At 48.3% G+C, this 24,411-nt stretch overlaps 1 protein-coding gene across 1 annotated transcript; it reads right to left on the bottom strand.

The window, feature by feature from the left end:
- Nucleotides 1-1,578: 1,578 nt before the first annotated feature.
- Nucleotides 1,579-20,993, bottom strand: ENO3 (enolase 3). The gene is made up of 12 exons (XM_044278501.1): nt 20,927-20,993; nt 18,242-18,332; nt 17,999-18,094; nt 17,849-17,907; nt 12,011-12,080; nt 11,796-11,929; nt 9,452-9,674; nt 7,958-8,155; nt 6,728-6,929; nt 4,697-4,805; nt 3,747-3,805; nt 1,579-1,990 (listed from the first exon to the last, which is right to left on the bottom strand). The coding sequence occupies exons 2-12, from the start codon at nt 18,324-18,326 to the stop codon at nt 1,921-1,923; spliced, it is 1,305 nt and encodes a 434-aa protein (XP_044134436.1). The 5' UTR covers nt 18,327-18,332; nt 20,927-20,993; the 3' UTR covers nt 1,579-1,920.
- Between the last annotated feature and the right edge of the window lie 3,418 nt (nt 20,994-24,411).

Below are 24,411 nucleotides of genomic sequence, written 5' to 3' on the forward strand. Positions count from 1 at the left end.
TGAGTCACTGTGTTTTACCTTTATTTCTAAGAGGAAAAAAAGCTAAATTTACCAAACATTTTGAAAAACTTGCTATTTTCTAATTTTTGAATTTCTCCCCTTTTGTGATATCTTGTAAAATACTCTATTATTGGACATTCCCCGTCTGTCTACTTTATGTTGGCGTCATTTTGGAAACCTTATTTTATTTTTTTAAGACGTTAGAAGGTTTCGAATTTTAGAAGCAATTTATGAAATTTGCAAGAAATTCTCCCAAATCAAATTATATATATATAATATAATTTTTTTTTATTTTTATAGACCAGTTCCGTTCTGAAGTCACTTTGAGGCGCTGACGTAATAGAGACCACCCATAAATGACCCCATTTTTAGAAGCTACACTCCTCAAACTATTCAAAACTGGTTTTAGCATTGTTGTTAACCCTTTAGGTGTTCCATGAGAATTAAAGCAAAATGGAGGTGAAATTTCAAATTTTCGCTACAGTGAAAATTCACAAAAATTTGGGGAATCACACCTCCCAAGGAATTTTTAAGGGGTGTAGTGAGAACCTTGACCCAACAGGCGTTTCATAGAATTTATGACACTTGGTTGTGAAAATTATATAATATTTTTACCAGGGATAACAGGAGAATATTCCCCCACAATTTGCTTCCCGGTGTCTCCTGATTACAGTAACGCCCCATTTATGCTGCTCGTTGGGCAGACACCGGGGCTCAGAAGGGAAGGAGCGGCATCTGGATTTTCTAACATGGGATCTGCTGAAATTAGCCATAACTTTTTTATTTTTTGTTGACTTTGCTGTGTGAGGGCTTATTTTTATTTGCAGGACAAGCTGTCGTTTTTATTGGCGCCATTTTGTGATACACTTGGCTTTCTGTTTGCTTTTTATCTAATTTTTGGGGAGGTGAGGGGCAAAAATTTAAATTCAGTGTGTTTTTATTTTTTGAGGTTCACCAAGTGGTATACGAAACTATGTTAGTCTGCAGACTGCTACGATTACGGCGATACCCAATTTTTTTTATAGTGTTTTTTTTTTTTTTATATATTTTACTACTTTGCGTAATTCACTTTTTATTAAAAATAGTTATATTTTGCATTACTGTAGCCTAACATCCATAACATTTTTGTTTTTCTTGCACTTTGTGTCCCCCATAATGTCATACAAGACCTCTGGGGGATACGTTTATTGATTTCTGATTTGGCTGACGCAGTAGCCCCAGTTACAGGGGGGTACACTCCCCAGAGAGGCAGTGCTGCAGTATAAAGCCTTGGTGCAGGGCTGATCGAGGTCTACAGAAGTCTCGACAGCTCTTGCAGTCTCCCGGCGGTCACTTGACATGGCGCTTCCTGATCTGTATACCCAGCACTCGTTCAGAGCTGTATATAGAAGCCAGGGACACACAGGACCGGTCCCTGCCATTGTCACTGACAGCGGGCCCCCCGCTCAGCAGCAGTACGATTGGCTGTACCCTTACAGGGAGAGGGCTGCAGCAGAGAGGACACCCCCCCCCCCCCCCCCCCCCCCCCCAGCAGGTCAGGGGGAACACATTTTCCAAGAAAAAAAAAGACAATCTCAGTGTTTTTTAGATTTATAATTTATTTAAAATGTTCTGGATGTGTGATGCGTTCATACATGAGGAGTACCTGTGACATCATCAGTAAGTGCAGTGATGTCATAGGGGCAGGTTGGTCGCCGGTCACATATGTGGAGATGCGGTACGAGGCACAGACAATCCTGCCTCTTACTGCATCGGACGTGCTATATGTGTAAGGAATGGGCCTGGCAGATGATGTATGGAGTGTTCACACTCTTCTGGGTGACATGTTTAGTGACCACAGCCGGGCGGCGTCTTCAGGCACAGACGTAAGGAGGAGCACGGGGGCGACTGGAGCGGAAGGAGGTTCTTGAGTTTTCATCATTACTTGGCCCGGGGGTTTCTGAAATTACGTCCAGCAAACTTGGCTTTGTCGCCCAATTCTTCCTCAATTCTGCAGAAGAAATCAATGGTGGTCAGTGAGGGGGGCGGGTGTACAGGAGGTGGTCGGTGAGGGGAAGGGTGTACAGGCGGTGAGGGGAAGGGTGTACGGGTGGTGATCAATGAGGGGAAGGGTGTACAGGAGGTGGTTGGTGAGGGGAAGGGTGTACAGGAGGTGGTCGGTGAGGGGAAGGGTGTACAGGAGGTGGTCGGTGAGGGGAAGGGTGTACAGGAGGTGGTCGGTGAGGGGAAGGGTGTACAGGAGGTGGTCGGTGAGGGGAAGGGTGTACAGGAGGTGGTCGGTGAGGGGAAGGGTGTACAGGAGGTGGTTGGTGAGGGGTGGGAGTCAGTGAGGGGGGCGGGTGTACAGGAGGTGGTCGGTGAGGGGAAGGGTGTACAGGAGGTGGTTGGTGAGGGGTGGGAGTCAGTGAGGGGAAGGGTGTACGGGTGGTGATCAATGAGGGGAAGGGTGTACAGGAGGGGGTCAGTGAGGGGGAAGGGTGTACAGGTGAGGGGCGGGTGTACAGGAGGTGGTTGGTGAGGGGTGGGAGTCAGTGAGGGGGCGGGTGTACAGGAGGTGGGCGGTGAGGGGAAGGGTGTACGGGTGGTGATCAATGAGGGGAAGGGTGTACAGGAGGGGGTCAGTGAGGGGGAAGGGTGTACAGGTGAGGGGCGGGTGTACAGGAGGTGGTTGGTGAGGGGCGGGTGTACAGGAGGTGGTTGGTGAGGGGAAGGGTGTACGGGTGGGGGTCGGTGAGGGGAAGGGTGTACAGGAGGGGGTCGGTGAGGGGAAGGGTGTACAGTAGGGGGTCGGTGAGGGGTGGGTGCACGGGTGGTGGTCAGTGAGGGGAAGGGTGTGCGGGTGTACAGATGGTTGTTGGTGGTGTACAGGTGGTGGCCAGTGAGGGGCGGGTGTACGGGTGGTGGTCAGTGAGGGGAAGGGTGTACGGGTGGTGGTCAGTATGGGGAGGGTGTACAGGTGGTGGTCAGTGAGGGGCGGGTGTACGGGTGGTGGTCAGTGAGGGGCGGGTGTACGGGTGATGGTCAGTATGGGGAGGGTGTACGGGTGGTGGTCAGTGAGGGGCGGGTGTACGGGTGGTGGTCAGTATGGGGAGGGTGTACAGGTGGTGGTCAGTGAGGGGCGGGTGTACGGGTGGTGGTCAGTGAGGGGCGGGTGTACGGGTGATGGTCAGTATGGGGAGGGTGTACGGGTGGTGGTCAGTGAGGGGCGGGTGTACGGGTGGTGGTCAGTGAGGGGCGGGTGTACAGGTGGTGGTCAGTGAGGGGCGGGTGTACAGGAGGTTGTCAGTGAGGGGAAGGGTGTACGGGTGGTGGTCAGTGAGGGGCGGGTGTACGGGTGGTGGTCAGTATGGGGAGGGTGTACGGGTGGTGGTCAGTGAGAGGAAGGGTGTACGGGTGGTGAGTATGGGGAGGGTGTACGGGTGGTGGTCAGTGAGGGGGGAAGGGTGTACGGGTGGTGGTCAGTATGGGGAGGGTGTACGGGTGGTGGTCAGTATGGGGAAGGGTGTACGGGTGGTGGTCAGTATGGGGAAGGGTGTACGGGTGGTGGTCAGTATGGGGAAGGGTGTACGGGTGGTGGTCAGTATGGGGAAGGGTGTACGGGTGGTGGTCAGTGAGGGGGAAGGGTGTACGGGTGGTGGTCAGTATGGGGAGGGTGTACGGGTGCTGAGGTGGTGGTCAGTGAGGGGGAAGGGTGTAATGAATTGATATTATGCAGTGAAAATGCCTGGTGTGCATGGCATCCTTACCTCATCAGCTGGTTGTATTTAGCCAGTCTCTCTGACCTGCAGGGGGCGCCAGTCTTAATCTGGGAAGAGAAGGAGCTGGATATCATCTAATGTGCTGGAGGTTTCATCTTTGTGTGTTGTTTGTGCCCTTGTCTTCCTCCTCCCCTCTCCTGTGTACAGTCCTTGTCTCTTTACTTCCTCCTCCCCTGTCCTGTGTACAGTCCTTGTCTCTTTACTTCCTCCTCCCCCGTCCCGTGTAGAGTCCATGTCTCTTTACTTCCTCCTCCCCTCTCCTGTGTACAGTCCATGTCTCTTTACTTCCTCCTCCCCTGTCCTGTGTACAGTCCTTGTCTCTTTACTTCCTCCTCCCCCGTCCCGTGTAGAGTCCATGTCTCTTTACTTCCTCCTCCCCTCTCCTGTGTACAGTCCATGTCTCTTTACTTCCTCCTCCCCTCTCCTGTGTAGAGTCCAGGTCTCTTTACTTCCTCCTCCCCTGTCCCGTGTAGAGTCCAGGTCTCTTTACTTCCTCCTCCCCTGTCCCGTGTAGAGTCCAGGTCTCTTTACTTCCTCCTCCCCTGTCCCGTGTAGAGTCCAGGTCTCTTTACTTCCTCCTCCCCTGTCCCGTGTAGAGTCCAGGTCTCTTTACTTCCTCCTCCCCTGTCCCGTGTAGAGTCCAGGTCTCTTTACTTCCTCCTCCCCTGTCCCGTGTAGAGTCCAGGTCTCTTTACTTCCTCCTCCCCTGTCCCGTGTAGAGCCCAGGTCTCTTTACTTCCTCCTCCCCTGTCCCGTGTAGAGTCCAGGTCTCTTTACTTCCTCCTCCCCTGTCCCGTGTAGAGTCCAGGTCTCTTTACTTCCTCCTCCCCTCTCCTGTGTACAGTCCAGGTCTCTTTACTACTTCTTCTTCTGTGTTCCCTAAGTCCCAGTATTTCCTTCCTCCCTGCACGCAGTTCTTATCTTCACATTCTACTCACCTGTCCTGTACAGAGGCCAACCACCAGGTCGGCAATGAAGGTGTCTTCTGTCTCTCCAGATCGATGGCTGACCATCACACCCCATCCGTTGGACTGAGCCAATTTACAGCTGTAAGGATTAACGAAACTCCATTACACCAGAGATCCCGGCATCACCGTCTGATGGTCACCAGTACACTTACTCCCACCCCCACTGGGTGTAGAACTATCAACCCACGTGACACCGGGGCTATGAATATCAACCCACGTGACACCGGGGCTATGAATATCAGCCCACGTGACACCGGGGCTATGAATATCAACCCTTGTGACACCGGGGCTATAAATATCAGCCCACTAGACACCAGAGGTATATGAATTAACCCACTAGATGCCAGTGACATAAATAACCCACTACACACCAGGAATATAACTATTAACCCACTAGATGCCAGGGACATAAATATTAACCCACTAGACACCAGGGATATAAGTATTAACCCACTAGACACAAGGAATAGAACTATAAGGGTACTTTCACACTAGCGTTTTTCTGGTGTTGAGTTCCGTCCTAGGGGCTCAATATATTTATCCTAATGCATTCTGAATGGAGAGCGTTCCGTTCAGGATGCATCAGTTCAGTCCCTCTTACTGAACACTTACCGGAATGCATTAATGCCGGTTCCGGCCCCAAGTGTCCCGGCAAAACTGGCGCAGACCGTTAAAAATTAGAAAAAATACCGGATCCGTTTTTCCAGATGACAACCGGAAAGACGGATCCGGTATTGCAAAGGCAGAATCCTCTGCCGCAAGTGTGAAAGTACCCTTAACCTACTAGACCCCGGGGATATAAATATTAAAGGTGTATGTTTTGGGGGTGTCAGAAGTTTGACCTGCAGTGAAGTGGTCCGAAGTCAGTATAAATGGGAGACTGACAACAGAGCTATACTGGACCCTCTAGACACCAGGGCTATACCGGACCCTCTAGACACCAGGGCTATACTGGACCCTCTAGACACCAGGGCTATACCGGACCCTCTAGACACCAGGGCTATACTGGACCCTCTAGACACCAGGGCTATACCGGACCCTCTAGACACCAGGGCTATACCGGACCCTCTAGACACCAGGGCTATACCGGACCCTCTAGACACCAGGGCTATACCGGACCCTCTAGACACCAGGGCTATACCGGACCCTCTAGACCCCAGGGCTATACCGGACCCTCTAGACCCCAGGGCTATACCGGACCCTCTAGACACCAGGGCTATACCGGACCCTCTAGACACCAGGGCTATACCGGACCCTCTAGACACCAGGGCTATACCGGACCCTCTAGACACCAGGGCTATACCGGACCCTCTAGACACCAGGGCTATACCGGACCCTCTAGACCCCAGGGCTATACCGGACCCTCTAGACCCCAGGGCTATACCGGACCCTCTAGACACCAGGATTATACCGGACCCTCTAGACACCAGGGCTATACCGGACCCTCTAGACCCCAGGGCTATACCGGACCCTCTAGACGCCAGGGCTATACCGGACCCTCTAGACCCCAGGGCTATACCGGACCCTCTAGACACCAGGATTATACCGGACCCTCTAGACACCAGGGCTATACCGGACCCTCTAGACACCAGGGCTATACCGGACCCTCTAGACACCAGGGCTATACCGGACCCTCTAGACACCATGGCTATACCGGACCCTCTAGACACCAGGGCTATACCGGACCCTCTAGACCCCAGGGCTATACCGGACCCTCTAGACGCCAAGGCTATACCGGACCCTCTAGACGCCAGGGCTATACCGGACCCTCTAGACACCAGGGCTATACCGGACCCTCTAGACACCAGGGCTATACCGGACCCTCTAGACACCAGGGCTATACCGGACCCTCTAGACACCAGGGCTATACCGGACCCTCTAGACACCAGGACTATACCGGACCCTCTAGACACCAGGGATCTTATTATCCAGTAGATGTCATTTGGCCATTAGTGACCCAGATCTTATTCCCATGTACCGAGGTGGAGGCCGGGCACTTACGCCTGGATGGACTCGGTGACAGACCCGATCTGGTTGACCTTCAGTAACAGACAGTTACAGGCTTTCTGCTCCACGGCCTTCTGGATCCTCTTTGGGTTTGTGACGGTCAAATCATCTCCAACTACTTGTATATCAACAGTGGAGAGGAAGTTCTTCCAGTTCTCCCAGTCATCCTGGTCAAAGGGGTCCTCAATGGAGACCACTGCAGAGAAAGGGAACAAGATCCGCATGAAACGGGAGGGGCAGGCTCATAGCTCTTCTGTCTATATCACCCTGCAGGGGGCGGGGCAGGCTCATAGCTCTCTTCTGTCTGTATCACCCTGCAGGGGGAGGAGCAGGCTCATAGCTCTCTTCTGTCTGTATCACCCTGCAGGGGGAGGGGCAGGCTCATAGCTCTCTTCTGTCTGTATCACCCTGCAGGGGGCGGGGCAGGCTCATAGCTCTCTTCTGTCTGTATCACCCTGCAGGGGGAGGGGCAGGCTTATAGCTCTCTTCTGTCTGTATCACCCTGCAGGAGGAGGGGCAGGCTCATAGCTCTCTTCTGTCTGTATCACCCTGCAGGGGGAGGGGCAGGCTCATAGCTCCCTTCTGTCTGTATCACCCTGCAGGAGGAGGGGCAGGCTCATAGCTCTCTTCTGTCTGTATCACCCTGCAGGAGGAGAGGCAGGCTCATAGCTCTCCTCTGTCTGTATCACCCTGCAGGAGGAGGGGCAGGCTCATAGCTCTCCTCTGTCTGTATCACCCTGCAGGAGGAGGGGCAGGCTCATAGCTCTCTTCTGTCTGTATCACCCTGCAGGGGGAGGGGCAGGCTCATAGCTCCCTTCTGTCTGTATCACCCTGCAGGAGGAGGGGCAGTCTCATAGCTCTCTTCTGTCTGTATCACCCTGCAGGAGGAGAGGCAGGCTCATAGCTCTCCTCTGTCTGTATCACCCTGCAGGGGGAGGGGCAGGCTCATAGCTCTCCTCTGTCTGTATCACCCTGCAGGAGGAGGGGCAGGCTCATAGCTCTCTTCTGTCTGTATCACCCTGCAGGAGGAGGGGCGGGCTCATAGCTCTCTTCTGTCTGTATCACCCTGCAGGAGGAGGGGCAGGCTCATAGCTCTCCTCTGTCTGTATCACCCTGCAGGAGGAGGGGCAGGCTCATAGCTCTCCTCTGTCTGTATCACCCTGCAGGGGGAGGGGCAGGCTCATCAGTTATTGCTATCTGGGCAGTTTACGTGCCCTTTCTCACCGGGGTAGTCCTTTATGAATGACTTGTACAGGTTTCCCAGCTCTTCTCCACTTATGTAACGGTTTGGATCGTCTGGTGATTTGAAGTCCAGATCGTATTTCCCTTTGCGGAAGAATTCAGATGCAGCAACGTCCATCCCGATGACAATCTTGTCCAAGTAGCCGGCTTTCTGAATGGCGGCTTTCAGGAGCTCCAAAGCTGCGGAGAGACATAACATCCTCGTTTATTTCCTGCTGATGAGGGGAAATGTGATCTGACTTTATGTCGTGTTATACAGTTGTGTTCAAAATGATAGCAGTTAGACATCACTAACCTGATCAATCACTGTTTTTGGTAGAAATTATAGTTCTACATGGCAAATAATTTACTAGCAGGTGTAGTATAGTAATAGAAACCCAACAGTCAGGACATGCATGCTGCTAATTCTGTGTAATTGAATCACTAATTGAAAGGGGCATGTTCAAAATAATAGCAGTGTGGAGTTCAATGAGTGAGGTCATTCATTCTTTGAAAAACAGGTGGCAATTATTGCCCTTATTTAAGGAAGGAAGGCAGCAAATGTTGTACCTGCTGGTTACAGTGCATTTCTCTCTGAAATTCTGAGGAAAATGGGTTGTTCCAGACATTGTTCAGAAGAACAGCGTACCTTGATTACAAAGTTGATTGGAGAGGGGAAAACATATAAAGAAGTGCAGACAATGATCGGCTTCTCAGCTAAAATGATCGCAAATGCTTTAAAATAGCAACCAAAACCTGAAAGATGTGAAAAAAAGCGAAAAACTACCATTCGAATGGATAGAAGAATAGCCAAAATGGCGAGGACTCGGCCAACAATCAGCTCCAGGAAGATGAAAGAAGGTGTAAAGTTCCCTGTGAGTCCTGTTACAATGAGAAGACCCCGATGTGAGGCCGAGCTATCTGCAAGAAGCCCCCGCAAAGTCCCACTGCTGGAAACAAGACGTGTGCTGAAGAGCTTACAATCTACCAAAGAGCCCATTGACCGGCCTAAAGAGACATTCTGTGGACTGATGGAAGTGAGATGGTTCTTTTTGGGTCAAGTGGCTGGAAACAGTTTGTCAGACGATAAATAGCGTTGGAGGGGCAGTCCTATACGGCGAGTATACCCCAAACCCTATATTTTAACTGGAAAAGTTGGGGGTCGTTTTATACGCCGGAAAATACGCCCAGTCGTCTTATAGCCCGGAAAATACGGTATTTTTCTTCATGTTTTGATTTGGAATAGAATGTGTGGTTCCCGATACATCTGTGTGGATGGAGATAGAAGCTATTAGAAGGATTTTGAGCTTTATTTACTTTTTTAAACACACTGCTATTATTTTGAACACAACTGTATCTGCTGTCACCATTATACAGTATAAAGTTACGGTGATCTCTGCGGAGTGATGGGCACACGTGTAACCCGTCGGGAAGACGTCTCGTAACAATTCAGGGTAACATTACATCCCTAGGACTGTGACATTTGCTTCGACTTACCCTCATTGTTCTCCAAGATGTTGGGAGCAAATCCACCTTCATCACCAACGTTGGTGGCGTCTTTGCCATACTTGGCCTTAATAACACCCTTTAGGTTATGGTAGACCTCTGCCCCAATGCGCATGGCCTCCCGAAAGGTTGATGCCCCCACAGGCAGGATCATGAACTCCTGCATCGCCAGCTTGTTTCCTGCGTGGGAACCGCCATTAATGACATTGAATGCCTGAGAAGAAATGGAAAACACAACAAGATTAAAGAGCAGATGGGGGGACGGTGATAGAGAGAGAATGAGGAGATGGGGCGACGGTGATAGAGAGAGAATGAGGAGATGGGGGGACGGTGATAGAGAGAGAATGAGGAGATGGGGGGACGGTGATAGAGAGAGAATGAGGAGATGGGGGACGGTGATAGAGAGAGAATGAGAGGGGGACGGTGATAGAGAGAGAATGAGGAGATGGGGGGGACAGTGATAGAGATAGGAATGTAGGAGATGGGGGACGGTGATAGAGAATGAGAGATGGGGGGACGGTGATAGAGAGAGAATGAGGAGATGGGGGACGGTGATAGAGAATGAGGAGATGGGGGGACGGTGATAGAGAGTGAATGAGGAGATGTGGGGGACGGTGATAGAGAGTGAATGAGGAGATGGGGGGACGGTGATAGAGAGAGAATGAGGAGATGGGGGGACAGTGATAGAGAATGAGGAGATGGGGGGGACGGTGATAGAGAGAGAATGAGGAGATGGGGGACGGTGATAGAGAATGAGGAGATGGGGGGACGGTGATAGAGAATGAGGAGATGGGGGACGGTGATAGAGAATGAGGAGATGGGGGTAACGGTGATAGAAGAGAGAATGAGTGAATGGGGGGGACGGTGATAGAGTAGAGAATGAAGGAGGATGGTGGGAAACCCGGGTTGATAGAGAGAGAATGAAGGAGATGGTGGGACTGTCATAAGAGAGAGAATGAGGAGATGGGGGGACGGTGATAGAGAGAGAGAATGAGGAGATGGGGGGGACGGTAATAGAGAATGAGGAGATGGGGGACGGTGATAGAGAGAGAATGAGGAGATGGGGGACGGTGATAGAGAGAGAATGAGGAGATGGGGGGACGGAGATAGAGAGAGAATGAGGAGATGGGGGGACGGTGATAGAGAGAGAATGAGGAGATGGGGGGACAGTGATAGAGAGAGAATGAGGAGATGGGGGGACGGGATAGAGAGAGAATGAGGAGATGGGGGACGGTGATAGAGAGAGAATGAGGAGATGGGGGACGGAGATAGAGAGAGAATGAGGAGATGGGGGTACGGTGATAGAGAGAGAATGAGGAGATGGGGGGACGGTGATAGAGAGAGAATGAGGAGATGGGGGACAGTGATAGAGAGAGAATGAGGAGATGGGGGGGACGGGGATAGAGAGAGAATGAGGAGATGGGGGGACGGTGATAGAGAGAGAATGAGGAGATTGGGGGACAGTGATAGAGAGAGAATGAGGAGATGGGGGGACGGTGATAGAGAGAGAATGAGGAGATGGGGGACGGAGATAGAGAGAGAATGAGGAGATGGGGGGACGGTGATAGAGAGAGAATGAGGAGATGGGGGGACGGTGATAGAGAGAGAATGAGGAGATGGGGGGACGGTGATAGAGAGAGAATGAGGAGATGGGGGGACAGTGATAGAGAGAGAATGAGGAGATGGGGGGACGGTGATAGAGAGAGAATGAGGAGATGGGGGGACGGTGATAGAGAGAGAATGAGGAGATGGGGGGACAGTGATAGAGAGAGAATGAGGAGATGGGGGGACGGTGATAGAGAGAGAATGAGGAGATGGGGGGACGGGGATAGAGAGAGAATGAGGAGATGGGGGGACAGTGATAGAGAGAGAATGAGGAGATGGGGGGACGGTGATAGAGAGTGAATGAGGAGATGGGGGGACGGTGATAGAGAGAGAATGAGGAGATGGGGGGACGGTGATAGATAGAGAATGAGGAGATGGGGGGACGGTGATAGAGAGAGAATGAGGAGATGGGGGGACGATGATAGAGAGAGAATGAGGAGATGGGGGGACGGTGATAGAGAAGATGAGGAGATGGGGGACGGTGATATAGAGGATGAGGAGATGGGGGGACGGTGATAGAGAGAGAATGAGGAGATGGGGGACTGTGATAGAGAGAAAATGAGGAGATGGGGGACGTAGATAGAGAGAATGAGGAGATGGGGGGACGGTGATAGAGAGAGAATGAGGAGATGAGGGGGGATGGTGTTAGAATGAATGAGAAGATGGGGAGGAACCGTGATCATCGTTAATGTGGTGTTTAGGGGTACAGTATTTGGTATTGAGCACTCACAGGGACAGGAAGAATGATATCAGGGTTTCCTGCTAGGTCAGCAATGTGCCTGTAGAGTGGGACGCCTTTTTCTGCCGCACCAGCCTTGCACACGGCCAGTGACACCCCTAGGATAGCGTTAGCACCAAACTTAGCTGAAAAAGAAAAGAACATCAGATATTTTCCCCGTGGACAGCTCGTCCCTCACATCTAAGGTACTTCTGTTTCATACTCACATTTGTTCTCAGTTCCATCAAGATCCAGCATCAGTTTATCAATCTTCTCTTGCTCCACAACACTCAATTTCTATAAAGAGAGAAGCCGGAGATAAGAGGTCTCAACCCATTCACTTGATCTCCATGTGTCCTATAGCTTGTCTCTACACAATGATCACCACAAGTCCTACTTTGCCACAATGTCATGTGTCAGCCGCTACATCCAATTGACTGACCTCATATAGATAGGTTCTTGATAGTTCTTAGATGGGTGAGGTTGATCATTGAATGGATGGTGAATTACTAATGTCTAAATGGCTTGTTGGTGGATTATGGATATAGAATGGATTTATGGTGTATGGACGGGTTCCTGGAGAATTGTGCAATGGATGGATCACACATGATCAATAGATGGATGAATGATGAATAGATATCTGATATAATTCCATTTACGGTATGTGTAGATAGATCATTGGTTGAATTTCATCTTGACCTCAGATGAACCTTGGATCGACCCCTGACCATATGACACCTGAACACCAGAAGCTCTTACCACCAGACCCCTAACCATATAACACCTGAAAACCAGACCCCTGACCATTAGACATCCAACCATTAGACACATGACCACCAGACCTCTGACCATCAAACACCTGACCACCAGACCTCTGACCATTAAAAACCTGCCCACCAGATCCCTGACCATCGGAAACCTGCCCACTAGACCACTGACCATCAGACATTTGACCACCAGGCCTCTGTTAGACACCTCACCACCAGATTTCTGACCATCAGGCACCTGACCACCAGACTACTGACTAGCCAAACACCTGACTACAAGACCTCTTGTAGACTAGGTCATAATTAATATATATGACAACTAGTGCCCTACAGCAGGGATGCTTTGAAGTCTGGACATTTGTGAACATTTGCCCCTGATTCCCCTATGCAAAGTCATCATCAACTCCTTACTTTATTTTACTTTAAAGAGTTGTATGTATGTTGTGATATATACCCTATTCATTTGCACTGTGTTTGCACAGCACTGTTGAAAGGGTTAACAAATGCTAAGACACTTTAGGGACTTTCTAGCTAATAATGAGAAGCTGGTTTAAAGAAGAGCATGAAGGCCGACTTGTTTACCACTAGGTTTGAGCGAATTAAGCTTTCAATCATAGATCCGAAGTCGATTCGTTAAAGAACTTCGTTGGTAATGCTGTCTCCGTACAGCAATAAAATGTATGGGCTCCGCGTAGCCAAACTTCGTCTCGGCTGAACTTGTGCGGGACTTGTGCAGTACCAAAGCCCACTTCGGATTCCTATTTTAAATTGTTTTTAAATACGCAGATAGGAATACCGTACTCATTCTTGCACAACTTCGGCCCGAGACGAAGTTTGGCTACATGGAGCCCATACATTTTAATGCTGTATGGAAACAGCATTAACAACTAAGTTTTTTTAACCCTTTCTACCCTGGGTCAGTTTTCACCTTCCTGTCCAGGCCATTTTTTGCAAATCTGACCAGTGTCACTTTATGTGGTAATAACTTGGGAACGCTTTTACTTATTTAAACCATTCTGAGACTGTTTTCTCGTGACACGTTGTACTTCAGAACAGTGGTAAATTTGAGTCAATATATTTTTCCTTTATTTATAAGAAAATCCAAAATTTACCAAAAATTGGGAAAAATTCACAATGTTCTAAATTTTACATAATGGAAACCACCCATAAATTACCCCATTTTAGAAACCCCTCAAATTAGTCAAAACTGATGTTACAAACTTGGCTAACCCTTTAGGTGTTCCACAAGAATTAAAGGAAAATGGAGGTGAAATTTCTAAATTTCATGTTTTATGCAGATTTTTCATGTTAATCAAATTTTTCTTGCAACACAGCAGGGATCAACAGCAAACTAATCCTCAATATGCATTACTCTGATTCGGCAGTTTACAGAAATACCCCATATGTGGTAGTAAACTGCTGTCGGGGCACATGGCAGTGGTCAGAAGGAAAGGAGCGCCATATGGTTTTTGGAGGCAGATTTTGCTAGAATAGTTATCGGGCACCATTTTGTATTTGAAGAGACCCTTACGTACCCCTACAGTCGAAACCCTCAAAAAGTGACCCCATTTTGAAAACTACACCCTTCAAAGAAAATATTAAGGGGGGTACTGAGCTTTTTGACCCCCTAATCATTTTACGGAATTTGGAAACACTTGGCTGTGAAAATGAAAAGTTTAATTTCTTCCAATAAAATGATACTTTAGCCCCAAATTTTTTATTTTCACAAGGGGTAACAGGAGAAAAAGCACCCATTATTTGTTTCCCATTTTCTCCTGAATACGGCAACACCCCATATGTGGTGGTAAACCGCTGGGGGGGGCACATGGCAGGACTCAGAATGGAAGGAGCACCATATTGCTTTTGCAGCGCAGATTTTGATGGATTGGTTTATGGGCACTATTGGTTTTTATTTTTTGAGTGCTTGTCTTATGTGGGGGCTCATTTTTTGCAGGATGAGGTAATCTTTTCATTGGTACCATTTTAGGGTACATAATCATTTTTGATCGCTTGGTATTACACTTTTTGTGAGACAAGGTGGCAAAAAATGGCTGTTTTGGCATATTTTATTAGATATTTTTACAGAACTCACCTGAGGGGGCATCTCATGTTATATTTGTATAGAGCAGGTTGTTACGGATGCGATGATACCCAATATGTCTATTATTTTTATTTTTGTTAAGTTTCACACAGTAAATGCATTTTTGAACAGATTTAAATCTTGTTTTTGTGTTGCCATTTTCTGACTGCCCTATTTTTTTATTTTTTGGATGATCGTCTTAGATAGGGTCTCAATTTTTGTAGGATGAGATGACGGATTGATTGGTACCCTTTTGGGGTACATATGCCTTTTTGATCGCTTGGTATTACATTTTTTGAGAGGAAAGGTGACCAGAAAATGGCTGTTTTGGCACCTCTTTTTTTTACTGCATTCACCTGACAGGGTGGATCATGTGATATTGTTATAGAGCTGGTCGATACGGATGCGGCAATACCTAACCTTATTTTTTGTATTGTAATGCATTGGCTGTAAGTGTATTACTCACTGTAATACACTTACAGCCTTCCTGCCTCTGAGATTTCACAGAATAACAGAGAAGGCAGCCACGATGCTGAAGGAAGGGATCGGACTGCCATCCCAGCCATTGGGTCCCCGTCACAGCAGCACGGGGGACCCGATGGGGACGGGGAGGGAGCTCCCTCCTTCCACACACCCCGCAGATGTGGCATAGTGAGGGTTAATGCGTCGGCATCAGTGTTTTCACCGATGCCGGCGCATACAGCAGCCAGTCCCCTGCAGCTGATCGGGCGGGCCCAGCTCCTGCAGCCGCCCGATCAGAGCGCTGTAGTATTACGGCGCTGGACGGAAGGTCACTTCCCGCAGTGCCATACTATTACGGCGCTGGTTGGGAAGGGGTTAATGAATGGACTTCAGATCTATGATCCAAAGCTCAATTCGCTCAAGCCTAAATACCACTAAAACCTGACAGACTCACTTTTTGAATGTTTGGTTTTATCTCTGTTGTTATGTTTGAAAACCTGTTTTTGTCTGGAAAAACTGCTGTGTCATTGCCATTGAGAATCATTGAAGCTCTAATGTAAGTCTATGAGAGACAGAAAATGTAACATTGTATTTATTTAGGCTGAGTTTCTCCCACTAGAAGGTTCTAGTTCAGCCAGAAACTGTGTATAAGGAGAGCAAAGCCCCTGGTGTTCTGCAGTTAGTGACCAGTGCTTAGAATAGAAGACTCTGCCAGTCTGCATGAGTGACCAGAAGAAGATGGTGTGACGGAGATACTCTGCCACAGACCCTGGACCTCAAGCCTTTGACCAGGGGTACCAGCCTTCTGAAGAGAGAGAGGGACAGCTAGCTCAGGCCTTTCCTCAGAAACAAACCCTTCTTCTGCCAGGGAGGAGACTGGAGAAGCCAGCCCTATGCCTGATCTCAGGGAGGAGACTGGAGGAGCCAGCCCTATGCCACATCTCAGGGAGGAGACTGGAGAAGCCGGCCCTATGCCTGATCTCAGGGAGGAGACTGGAGAAGCCAGCCCTATGCCTCGTCTCAGGAAGGAGACTGGAGAAACCAGCCCTATGCCTCGTCTCAGGGAGGAGACTGGAGAAGCTGGCTCTATGCCTCATCTCAGGGAGGAGACTGGAGAAGCCGGCCCTATGCCTCGTCTCAGGGAGGAGACTGGAGAAGCTGGCTCTATGCCTCATCTCAGGGAGGAGACTGGAGAAGCCGACCCTATGCATCGTCTCAGGGAGGAGGCTGGAGAAGCCAGCCCTATGCCTCATCTCAGGGAGGAGACTGGAGAAGCCGGCTCTATGCCTCATCTCAGGGAGGAGACTGGACAAGCCGGCCCTATGCCTCATCTCAGGGAGGATACTGGAGAAGCCAACCCTATGCCTCATCTCAGGGAGGAGACTGGAGAAGCCGGCCCTATGCCTCATCTCAGGGAGGAGACTGGAGAAGCTGGCCCTATGCCTCTTCTCAGGGAGGAGACTGGAGAAGCTGGCCCTATGTCTCATCTCAGGGAGGAGACTGGAGAAGCCAGCCCTATGCCTCATCTCAGGGAGGAGACTGGAGAAGCCAGCCCTATGCCTCATCTCAGGGAGGAGACTGGAGAAGCCAGCCCTATGCCTCGTCTCAGGGAGGAGACTGGAGAAGCCAGCCCTATCCTTTGTCTCAGGGAGGAGACTGGAGAAGCCAGCCCTATGTATCATCTCAGGGAGGAGACTAGAGAAGCCAGCCCTATGCCTCATCTCAGGGAGGAGACTGGAGAAGCCAGCCCTATCCTTTGTCTCAGGGAGGAGACTGGAGAAGCCAGCCCTATGTATCATCTCAGGGAGGAGACTAGAGAAGCCAGCCCTATGCCTCATCTCAGGGAGGAGACTGGACAAGCCAGCCCTATGCCTTGTCTCAGGGAGGAGACTGGACAAGCCGGCCCTATGCCTTGTCTCAGGGAGGAGACTGGAGAAGCCAGCCCTATGCCTCTTCTCAGGGAGGAGACTGGAGAATCTGGCCCTATGTCTCATCTCAGGGAGGAGACTGGAGAAGCTGGCCCTATGTCTCATCTCAGGGAGGAGACTGGAGAAGCCAGCCCTATGCCTCATCTCAGGGAGGAGACTGGAGAAGCTAGCCCTATGTCTCATCTCAGGGTGGAGACTGGAGAAGCCAGCCCTATGCCTCTTCTCAGGGAGGAGACTGGAGAAGCCGGCCCTATGCCTCATCTCAGAGAGAAGACTGGAGAAGCTGGCCCTATGTGTCATCTCAGGGAGGAGGCTGGAGAAGCCAGCCCTATGTCTCGTCACAGGGAGGAGACTGGAGAAGCCAGCCCTATGCCTCTTCTCAGGGAGGAGACTGGAGAAGCCAGCCCTATGCCTCGTCTCAGGGAGGAGACTGGAGAAGCCAGCCCTATGCCTCGCCTGTATTGTTTTGCACCTGAATTCCTTCAGTAAAGAAGCCCCCTGGTTACTGCAGACCCTGACTCTCTGGACTCATTTCCTACTGGGGTGCACCACACCTTACCATCCCTTCCGGAGAGCAGCGACACGGGGTGACACCTTGATGGTGTCCAGAGGACCCAGCATAGTGTTGCGGCCACCCCAAACCCGGCCACTGCAATCTGACCATCAGAAACCTGACCACTAGAACTCTGACAATCAAACATCTGATCACCAGACCTCAGACTATCCAGACCTCTGACTATCCAGACCTCAGACTATCCAGACACCTGACCACCAGACCTCTGACCACCAAGCCCTGACCACCAGTGTATTTGCTGTGATCTCACCTACCTTCTCTAACAAGGCTGGGACAATAGTCTTGTTGATGTGCTCCACGGCCTTCTGGACACCTGTTGGGAGTAGTAGTGGTTACAGAACATGTAGAGTATGAATGATAATAGAGAGTGAGAGTCTCTGGGCTGACCACCATGTCCACCTCACCTTTTCCCAGATATCGGGATTTGTCCCCATCTCTGAGCTCCAGGGCTTCATAGATTCCAGTGGAGGCGCCACTGGGGACAGCTGCCCGAAACAGACCTGCAGTATTGAGAGCATGATGTAAGAACCTGCACAACAGATAGCAATCTATATCCTGAAATACTCTGTGCTGCACCTGCAGGATATTGAACCTAATCTTATTGGCTCTCCTTTTGTATTTTGGGTATATGAATGATATAGACGCACCTTTCCCAGTGTACAGGTCCACCTCTACAGTAGGGTTACCCCTGGAGTCCAAGATCTCCCGAGCATGAATCTTCTGAATAGACATGTTGCCCTGAAGAGAGAGATATGGATCACATGACTATGTAACAATAATGCAAAGTACTGATCACATGACTGTATAATAATACTGATATATACTGATCACATGGCTGTGTAATAATACTGATATATACTGATACTGATCACATGGCTGTATAATAATACTGATATATGCTGATAATAATCACATGGCTGTGTAATAATACTGATATATACTGATAATGATCACATGGCTGTGTAATAATACTGATATATACTGATACTGATCACATGGCTGTATAATAATACTGATATATGCTGATAATAATCACATGGCTGTGTAATAATACTGATAAATGCTGATAATAATCACATAGCTGTGTAATAATACTGATATATACTGATAATGATCACATGGCTGTGTAATAATACTGATATATACTGATAATGATCACATGGCTGTGTAATAATACTGACATATACTGATAATGATCACATGGCTGTGTAATAATACTGATATACACTGATAATGATCACATGACTGTATACTAATACTGATATATACTGATACTGATCACATGGCTGTGTAATAATACTGATATGTACTAATACTGATCACATGGCTGTATAATAATACTGATATATGCTGATAATAATCACATGGCTGTGTAATAATACTGATATATACTGATAATGATCACATGGCTGTATAATAATACTGATATATACTGATAATGATCACATGGCTGTGTAATAATACTGATATATATTGATAATGATCACATGGCTGTGTAATAATACTGATCTATACTGATAATGATCACATGGCTGTGTAATAATACTGATAATGATCACATGGCTGTGTAATAATACTGATATATACTGATAATGATCACATGGCTGTGTAATAATACTGATATATATTGATAATGATCACATGGCTGTGTAATAATACTGATCTATACTGATAATGATCACATGGCTGTGTAATAATACTGATAATGATCACATGGCTGTGTAATAATACTGATATATACTGATAATGATTACATGGCTGTGTAATAATACTGATATATATTGATAATGATCACATGGCTGTGTAATAATACTGATCTATACTGATAATGATCACATGGCTGTGTAATAATACTGATAATGATCACATGGCTGTGTAATAATACTGATATATACTGATAATGATCACATGGCTGTGTAATAATACTGATATATATTGATAATGATCACATGGCTGTGTAATAATACTGATAATGATCACATGGCTGTGTAATAATACTGACATATACTGATAATGATCACATGACTGTGTAATAATACTGATATATACTGATAATGATCACATGGCTGTGTAATAATACTGACATATACTGATAATGATCACATGACTGTGTAATAATACTGATATATACTGATAATGACCACATGGCTGTGTAATAATACTGATATATGCTGATAATGGTCACATGACTGTATAATAATACTGATATATGCTGATAATGATCACATGGCTGTGTAATAATACTGATATATACTGATAATGATCACATGGCTGTGTAATAATACTGATATATGCTGATAATGGTCACATGACTGTATAATAATGCTGATAATGATTACATGACATTATAATAGTACGGCTCTGTATAATAGCCCCGTACACGGACTGTACTTGCATCTAGAATTATCTCTGGAGGTTTATAAATAGTCTCTGGAGACGGATAAAGGTCAGGACAGTAATAGCCGAAGGGAAAGGTCACCAGGGCTGTGACATTCACCTCAGGGGCCCCGGTGCCCCCGCTCCATGCAATATCGTGTCCTGGGTGTGACGTTACAACTTGTGTCAGGGGCAAAGATATATCATATAATGTGCAGTGCGGGAGTCAATGTGTAATATACAGTATATAAAGTATAATATATAATATACAGGAGTAAATGTGTAATATACAGTATATAAAGTATAATATATAACGTACAGGAGGAAATGTATAATATACAGTATATAAAGTACAATATATAACGTACAGGAGGAAATGTATAATATACAGTATATAAAGTACAATATATAACATACAGGAGTAAATGTGTAATATACAGTATATAAAGTATAATATCTAACGTACAGGAGTAAATGTATAATAAACAGTATATAAAGTACAGTATACAATGTACAGTAAAGGAGTAACTGTATAATATACAGTATATAAAGTACAGTACAGGATAAAAATGAAAAATATACAGTATATAAAGTACAGTAAAGGAGTAAATGTAAAGTATACAGTATACAATGTAAGATATATGAGTAAATGTATAATATACAGTATATAATGTACAGTATAGTAGTAAATGTATAATATACAGTATATAATGTACAGTATAGTAGTAAATGTATAATATACAGTATATAATGTACAGTATAGTAGTAAATGTATAATATACAGTACAGTCCAGGTGGAGAGTCTATATAATGCATGCTGCAGGTCTCATTATGTAATAGACAGTCCTGGTGAAGATGATAAGTATTGTAGGGGTTAATATATAATATACTGCATAGGAATAAATCCTCCAGTATATAATGTACAGAAGAGGTGGTGATATATAATGTGCTCTTACCGGTTGTGTGGGTGCCACTGGCCGGTGGGTGCTGTCTGCACACAGTCCTGTCTTATATAGAGGGAGGGAGATGCTGGGAGGAGCACCCAGCAGGGAGGGGGCACCCGGGCACCCACCCACCGTCCATATAATGCACTCATGGGATCAGAGCGCTGCCCCCTGGTGCCCCTAGTAACACTGACAACACAGGTGGATCCTACTGCATCCAAACAAAGCCCCCCAATAATACCCCTGTGTAATTACCCCTCACACCCCCTGTCCCTGTGTAATTACCCCTCATACCCCCTGCCCGTGTGTAATTACTCCTCATACCCCCTGCCCCTGTGTAATTACTCCTCACACCCCTTGTCTCTGTGTAATTACCCCTCACACCCCCTGTCCCTGTGTAATTACCTCTCATACCCCCTGCCCCTGTGTAATTACTCCTCATACCCCTGCCCCTGTGTAATTACCCCTCATACCCCCTGCCCCTGTGTAATTACTCCTCATACCCCCTGCCCCTGTGTAATTACTCCTCATACCCCCTGCCCCTGTGTAATTACTCCTCATACCCCCTGCCCCTGTGTAATTACCCCTCATACCCCCTGCCCGTGTGTAATTACCCCTCATATCCCCTGCCCCTGTGTAATTACTCCTCATATCCCCTGCCCCTGTGTAATTACCCCTCATACCCCCTGCCCCTGTGTAATTACTCCTCATACCCCCTGCCCCTGTGTAATTACTCCTCATACCCCCTGCCCCTGTGTAATTACCCCTCATACCCCCTGCCCCTGTGTAATTACCCCTCATACCCCCTGCCCGTGTGTAATTACCCCTCATACCCCCTGCCCCTGTGTAATTACCCCTCATACCCCCTGCCCCTGTGTAATTACCCCTCATACCCCCTGCCCGTGTGTAATTACTTCTCATACCCCCTGCCCCTGTGTAATTACTCCTCATACCCCCTGCCCCTGTGTAATTACTCCTCATACCCCCTGCCCCTGTGTAATTACCCCTCATACCCCCTGCCCCTGTGTAATTACCCCTCATACCCCCTGCCCGTGTGTAATTACCCCTCATACCCCCTGCCCCTGTGTAATTACCCCTCATACCCCCTGCCCATGTGTAATTACCCCTCATACCCCCTGCCCATGTGTAATTACTCCTCATACCCCCTGCCCCTGTGTAATTACTCCTCATACCCCCTGCCCCTGTGTAATTACCCCTCATACCCCCTGCCCGTGTGTAATTACCCCTCATATCCCCTGCCCCTGTGTAATTACTCCTCATACCCCCTGCCCCTGTGTAATTACCCCTCATACCCCCTGCCCGTGTGTAATTACTCCTCATACCCCCTGCCCCTGTGTAATTACTCCTCATACCCCCTCTCCCTGTGTAATTACCCCTCATACCCCCTGCCCCTGTGTAATTACCCCTCATACCCCCTGCCCCTGTGTAATTACCCCTCATACCCCCTGCCCCTGTGTAATTACCCCTCATACCCCTGCCCCTGTGTAATTACCCCTCATACCCCCTGCCCGTGTGTAATTACTTCTCATACCCCCTGCCCCTGTGTAATTACTCCTCATACCCCCTGCCCCTGTGTAATTACTCCTCATACCCCCTGCCCCTGTGTAATTACCCCTCATACCCCCTGCCCCTGTGTAATTACCCCTCATACCCCCTGCCCGTGTGTAATTACCCCTCATACCCCCTGCCCCTGTGTAATTACCCCTCATACCCCCTGCCCATGTGTAATTACCCCTCATACCCCCTGCCCATGTGTAATTACCCCTCATACCCCCTGCCCATGTGTAATTACTCCTCATACCCCCTGCCCATGTGTAATTATTTCTCATACCCCCTGCCCCTGTGTAATTACTCCTCATACCCCCTGCCCGTGTGTAATTACTCCTCATACCCCCTGTTGCTGTGTAATTACCCCTCATACCCCCTGCCCCTGTGTAATTACTTCTCATACCCCCTGCCCCTGTGTAATTACCCCTCATACCCCCTGCCCGTGTGTAATTACCCCTCATACCCCCTGCCCCTGTGTATTGCCCCTCATACCCCCTGCTCCTGTGTAATTACCCCATAACCCCTGCTCATGTGTAATTGCCCCTCATATTTCATGCTTCTGAGTAATTACCCCTCATACCCCCTGTTGCTGTGTAATTACTCCTCATAACCCCTGCCCCTGTGTAATTACCCCTCATACCCCCTGCCCGTGTGCAATTACCCCTCATACCCCCTGCTTATGTGTAATTACCCCTCATACCCCCTACTCCTGTGTAATTACCCCTCATATTCCACGCTGCTGAGTAATTACCCCTCATACCCCCTTCCACTATTTAATTACCCCTCATATTCCATGCTGCTGAGTAATTACCCCTCATACCCCCTGCTCATGTGTAACTACCCTTCATACCCCCAACTCCTGTGTAATGACGCCTCATACCCACTGCCCCTGTGTAATTACCCCTCATACCCCCTGCCCCTGTGTAATTACTCCTCATATCCCCTACTCCTGTGTAATTACCCCTCATATTCCACGCTGCTGAGTAATTACTCCTCATACCCCCTGCCCCTGTGTAATTACCCTTCATACCCCCAACTCCTGTGTAATTACACCTTATACCCCCTACTCCTGTGTAATTACCCCTCATACCCCCTACTCCTGTGTAATTACTCCTCATACCCCAAACTCCTGTGTAATTACCCCTCATACCCTCTGCCCCTGTGTAATTACCCCTCATATTTTATGCTGTATAATTACCCCTCATACCCCCTGCCCCTGTGTAATTACCCCTCATACCCCCTGCACCTGTGTAATTATGCCTTATACCCCCTACTCTTGTGTAATTACCCCTCATACCCCCTGCTCATGTGTAATTACCCCTCATACCCCCTGCTCATGTGTAATTACCCCTCATACCCCCTGCTCATGTGTAATTACCCCTCATACCCCCTGCTCATGTGTGATTACTCCTCATATTCCACGCTGCTGTGTAATTACCTCTCATACCCCCTGCCCCTGTGTAATTTCCCTTCATACCCCCTGCCCCTGTGTAATTACTCCTCATACCCCCTGCCCCTGTGTAATTACCCTTCATACCCCCAGCCCCTGTGTAATTACCTCTCATACCTCCTGCTCCTGTGTAATTACCCCTCATACCCCTGCTTATGTGTAATTACCCCTCATACCCCCTACTCCTGTGTAATTACCCCTCATATTCCACGCTGCTGAGTAATTACCCCTCATACCCTCTGCCCCTGTGTAATTACCCCTCATACCCCCAACTCCTGTGTAATGACGCCTCATACCCCCTGTGTAATTACCCCTCATACCCACTGCCCCTGTGTAATTACCCCTCATACCCCCTGCCCCTGTGTAATTACTCCTCATACCCCCTACTCCTGTGTAATTACCCCCATAACCCCTGCTCATGTGTAATTGCCCCTCATATTTCATGCTTCTGAGTAATTACCCCTCATACCCCTGTTGC

The sequence above is a fragment of the Bufo gargarizans genome, chromosome 2 (genome assembly GCF_014858855.1).
Source record: "Bufo gargarizans isolate SCDJY-AF-19 chromosome 2, ASM1485885v1, whole genome shotgun sequence".
Classification (NCBI taxonomy): Eukaryota; Metazoa; Chordata; class Amphibia; order Anura; family Bufonidae; genus Bufo; species Bufo gargarizans.

Bases quoted from the DNA above. Each gene is read 5' to 3' on its own strand.
- ENO3 (XM_044278501.1), bottom strand. From the start codon at position 18,326: ATGTCTATTCAGAAGATTCATGCTCGGGAGATCTTGGACTCCAGGGGT. The intron at 12,081-17,848 runs GTAGGTGAGATC...CTCTCTTTATAG, and splicing joins TCCCAGCCTTGTTAGAGAAG to AAATTGAGTGTTGTGGAGCA. The intron at 6,930-7,957 runs GTGAGAAAGGGC...CTTTCTCTGCAG, and splicing joins ATTCATAAAGGACTACCCCG to TGGTCTCCATTGAGGACCCC.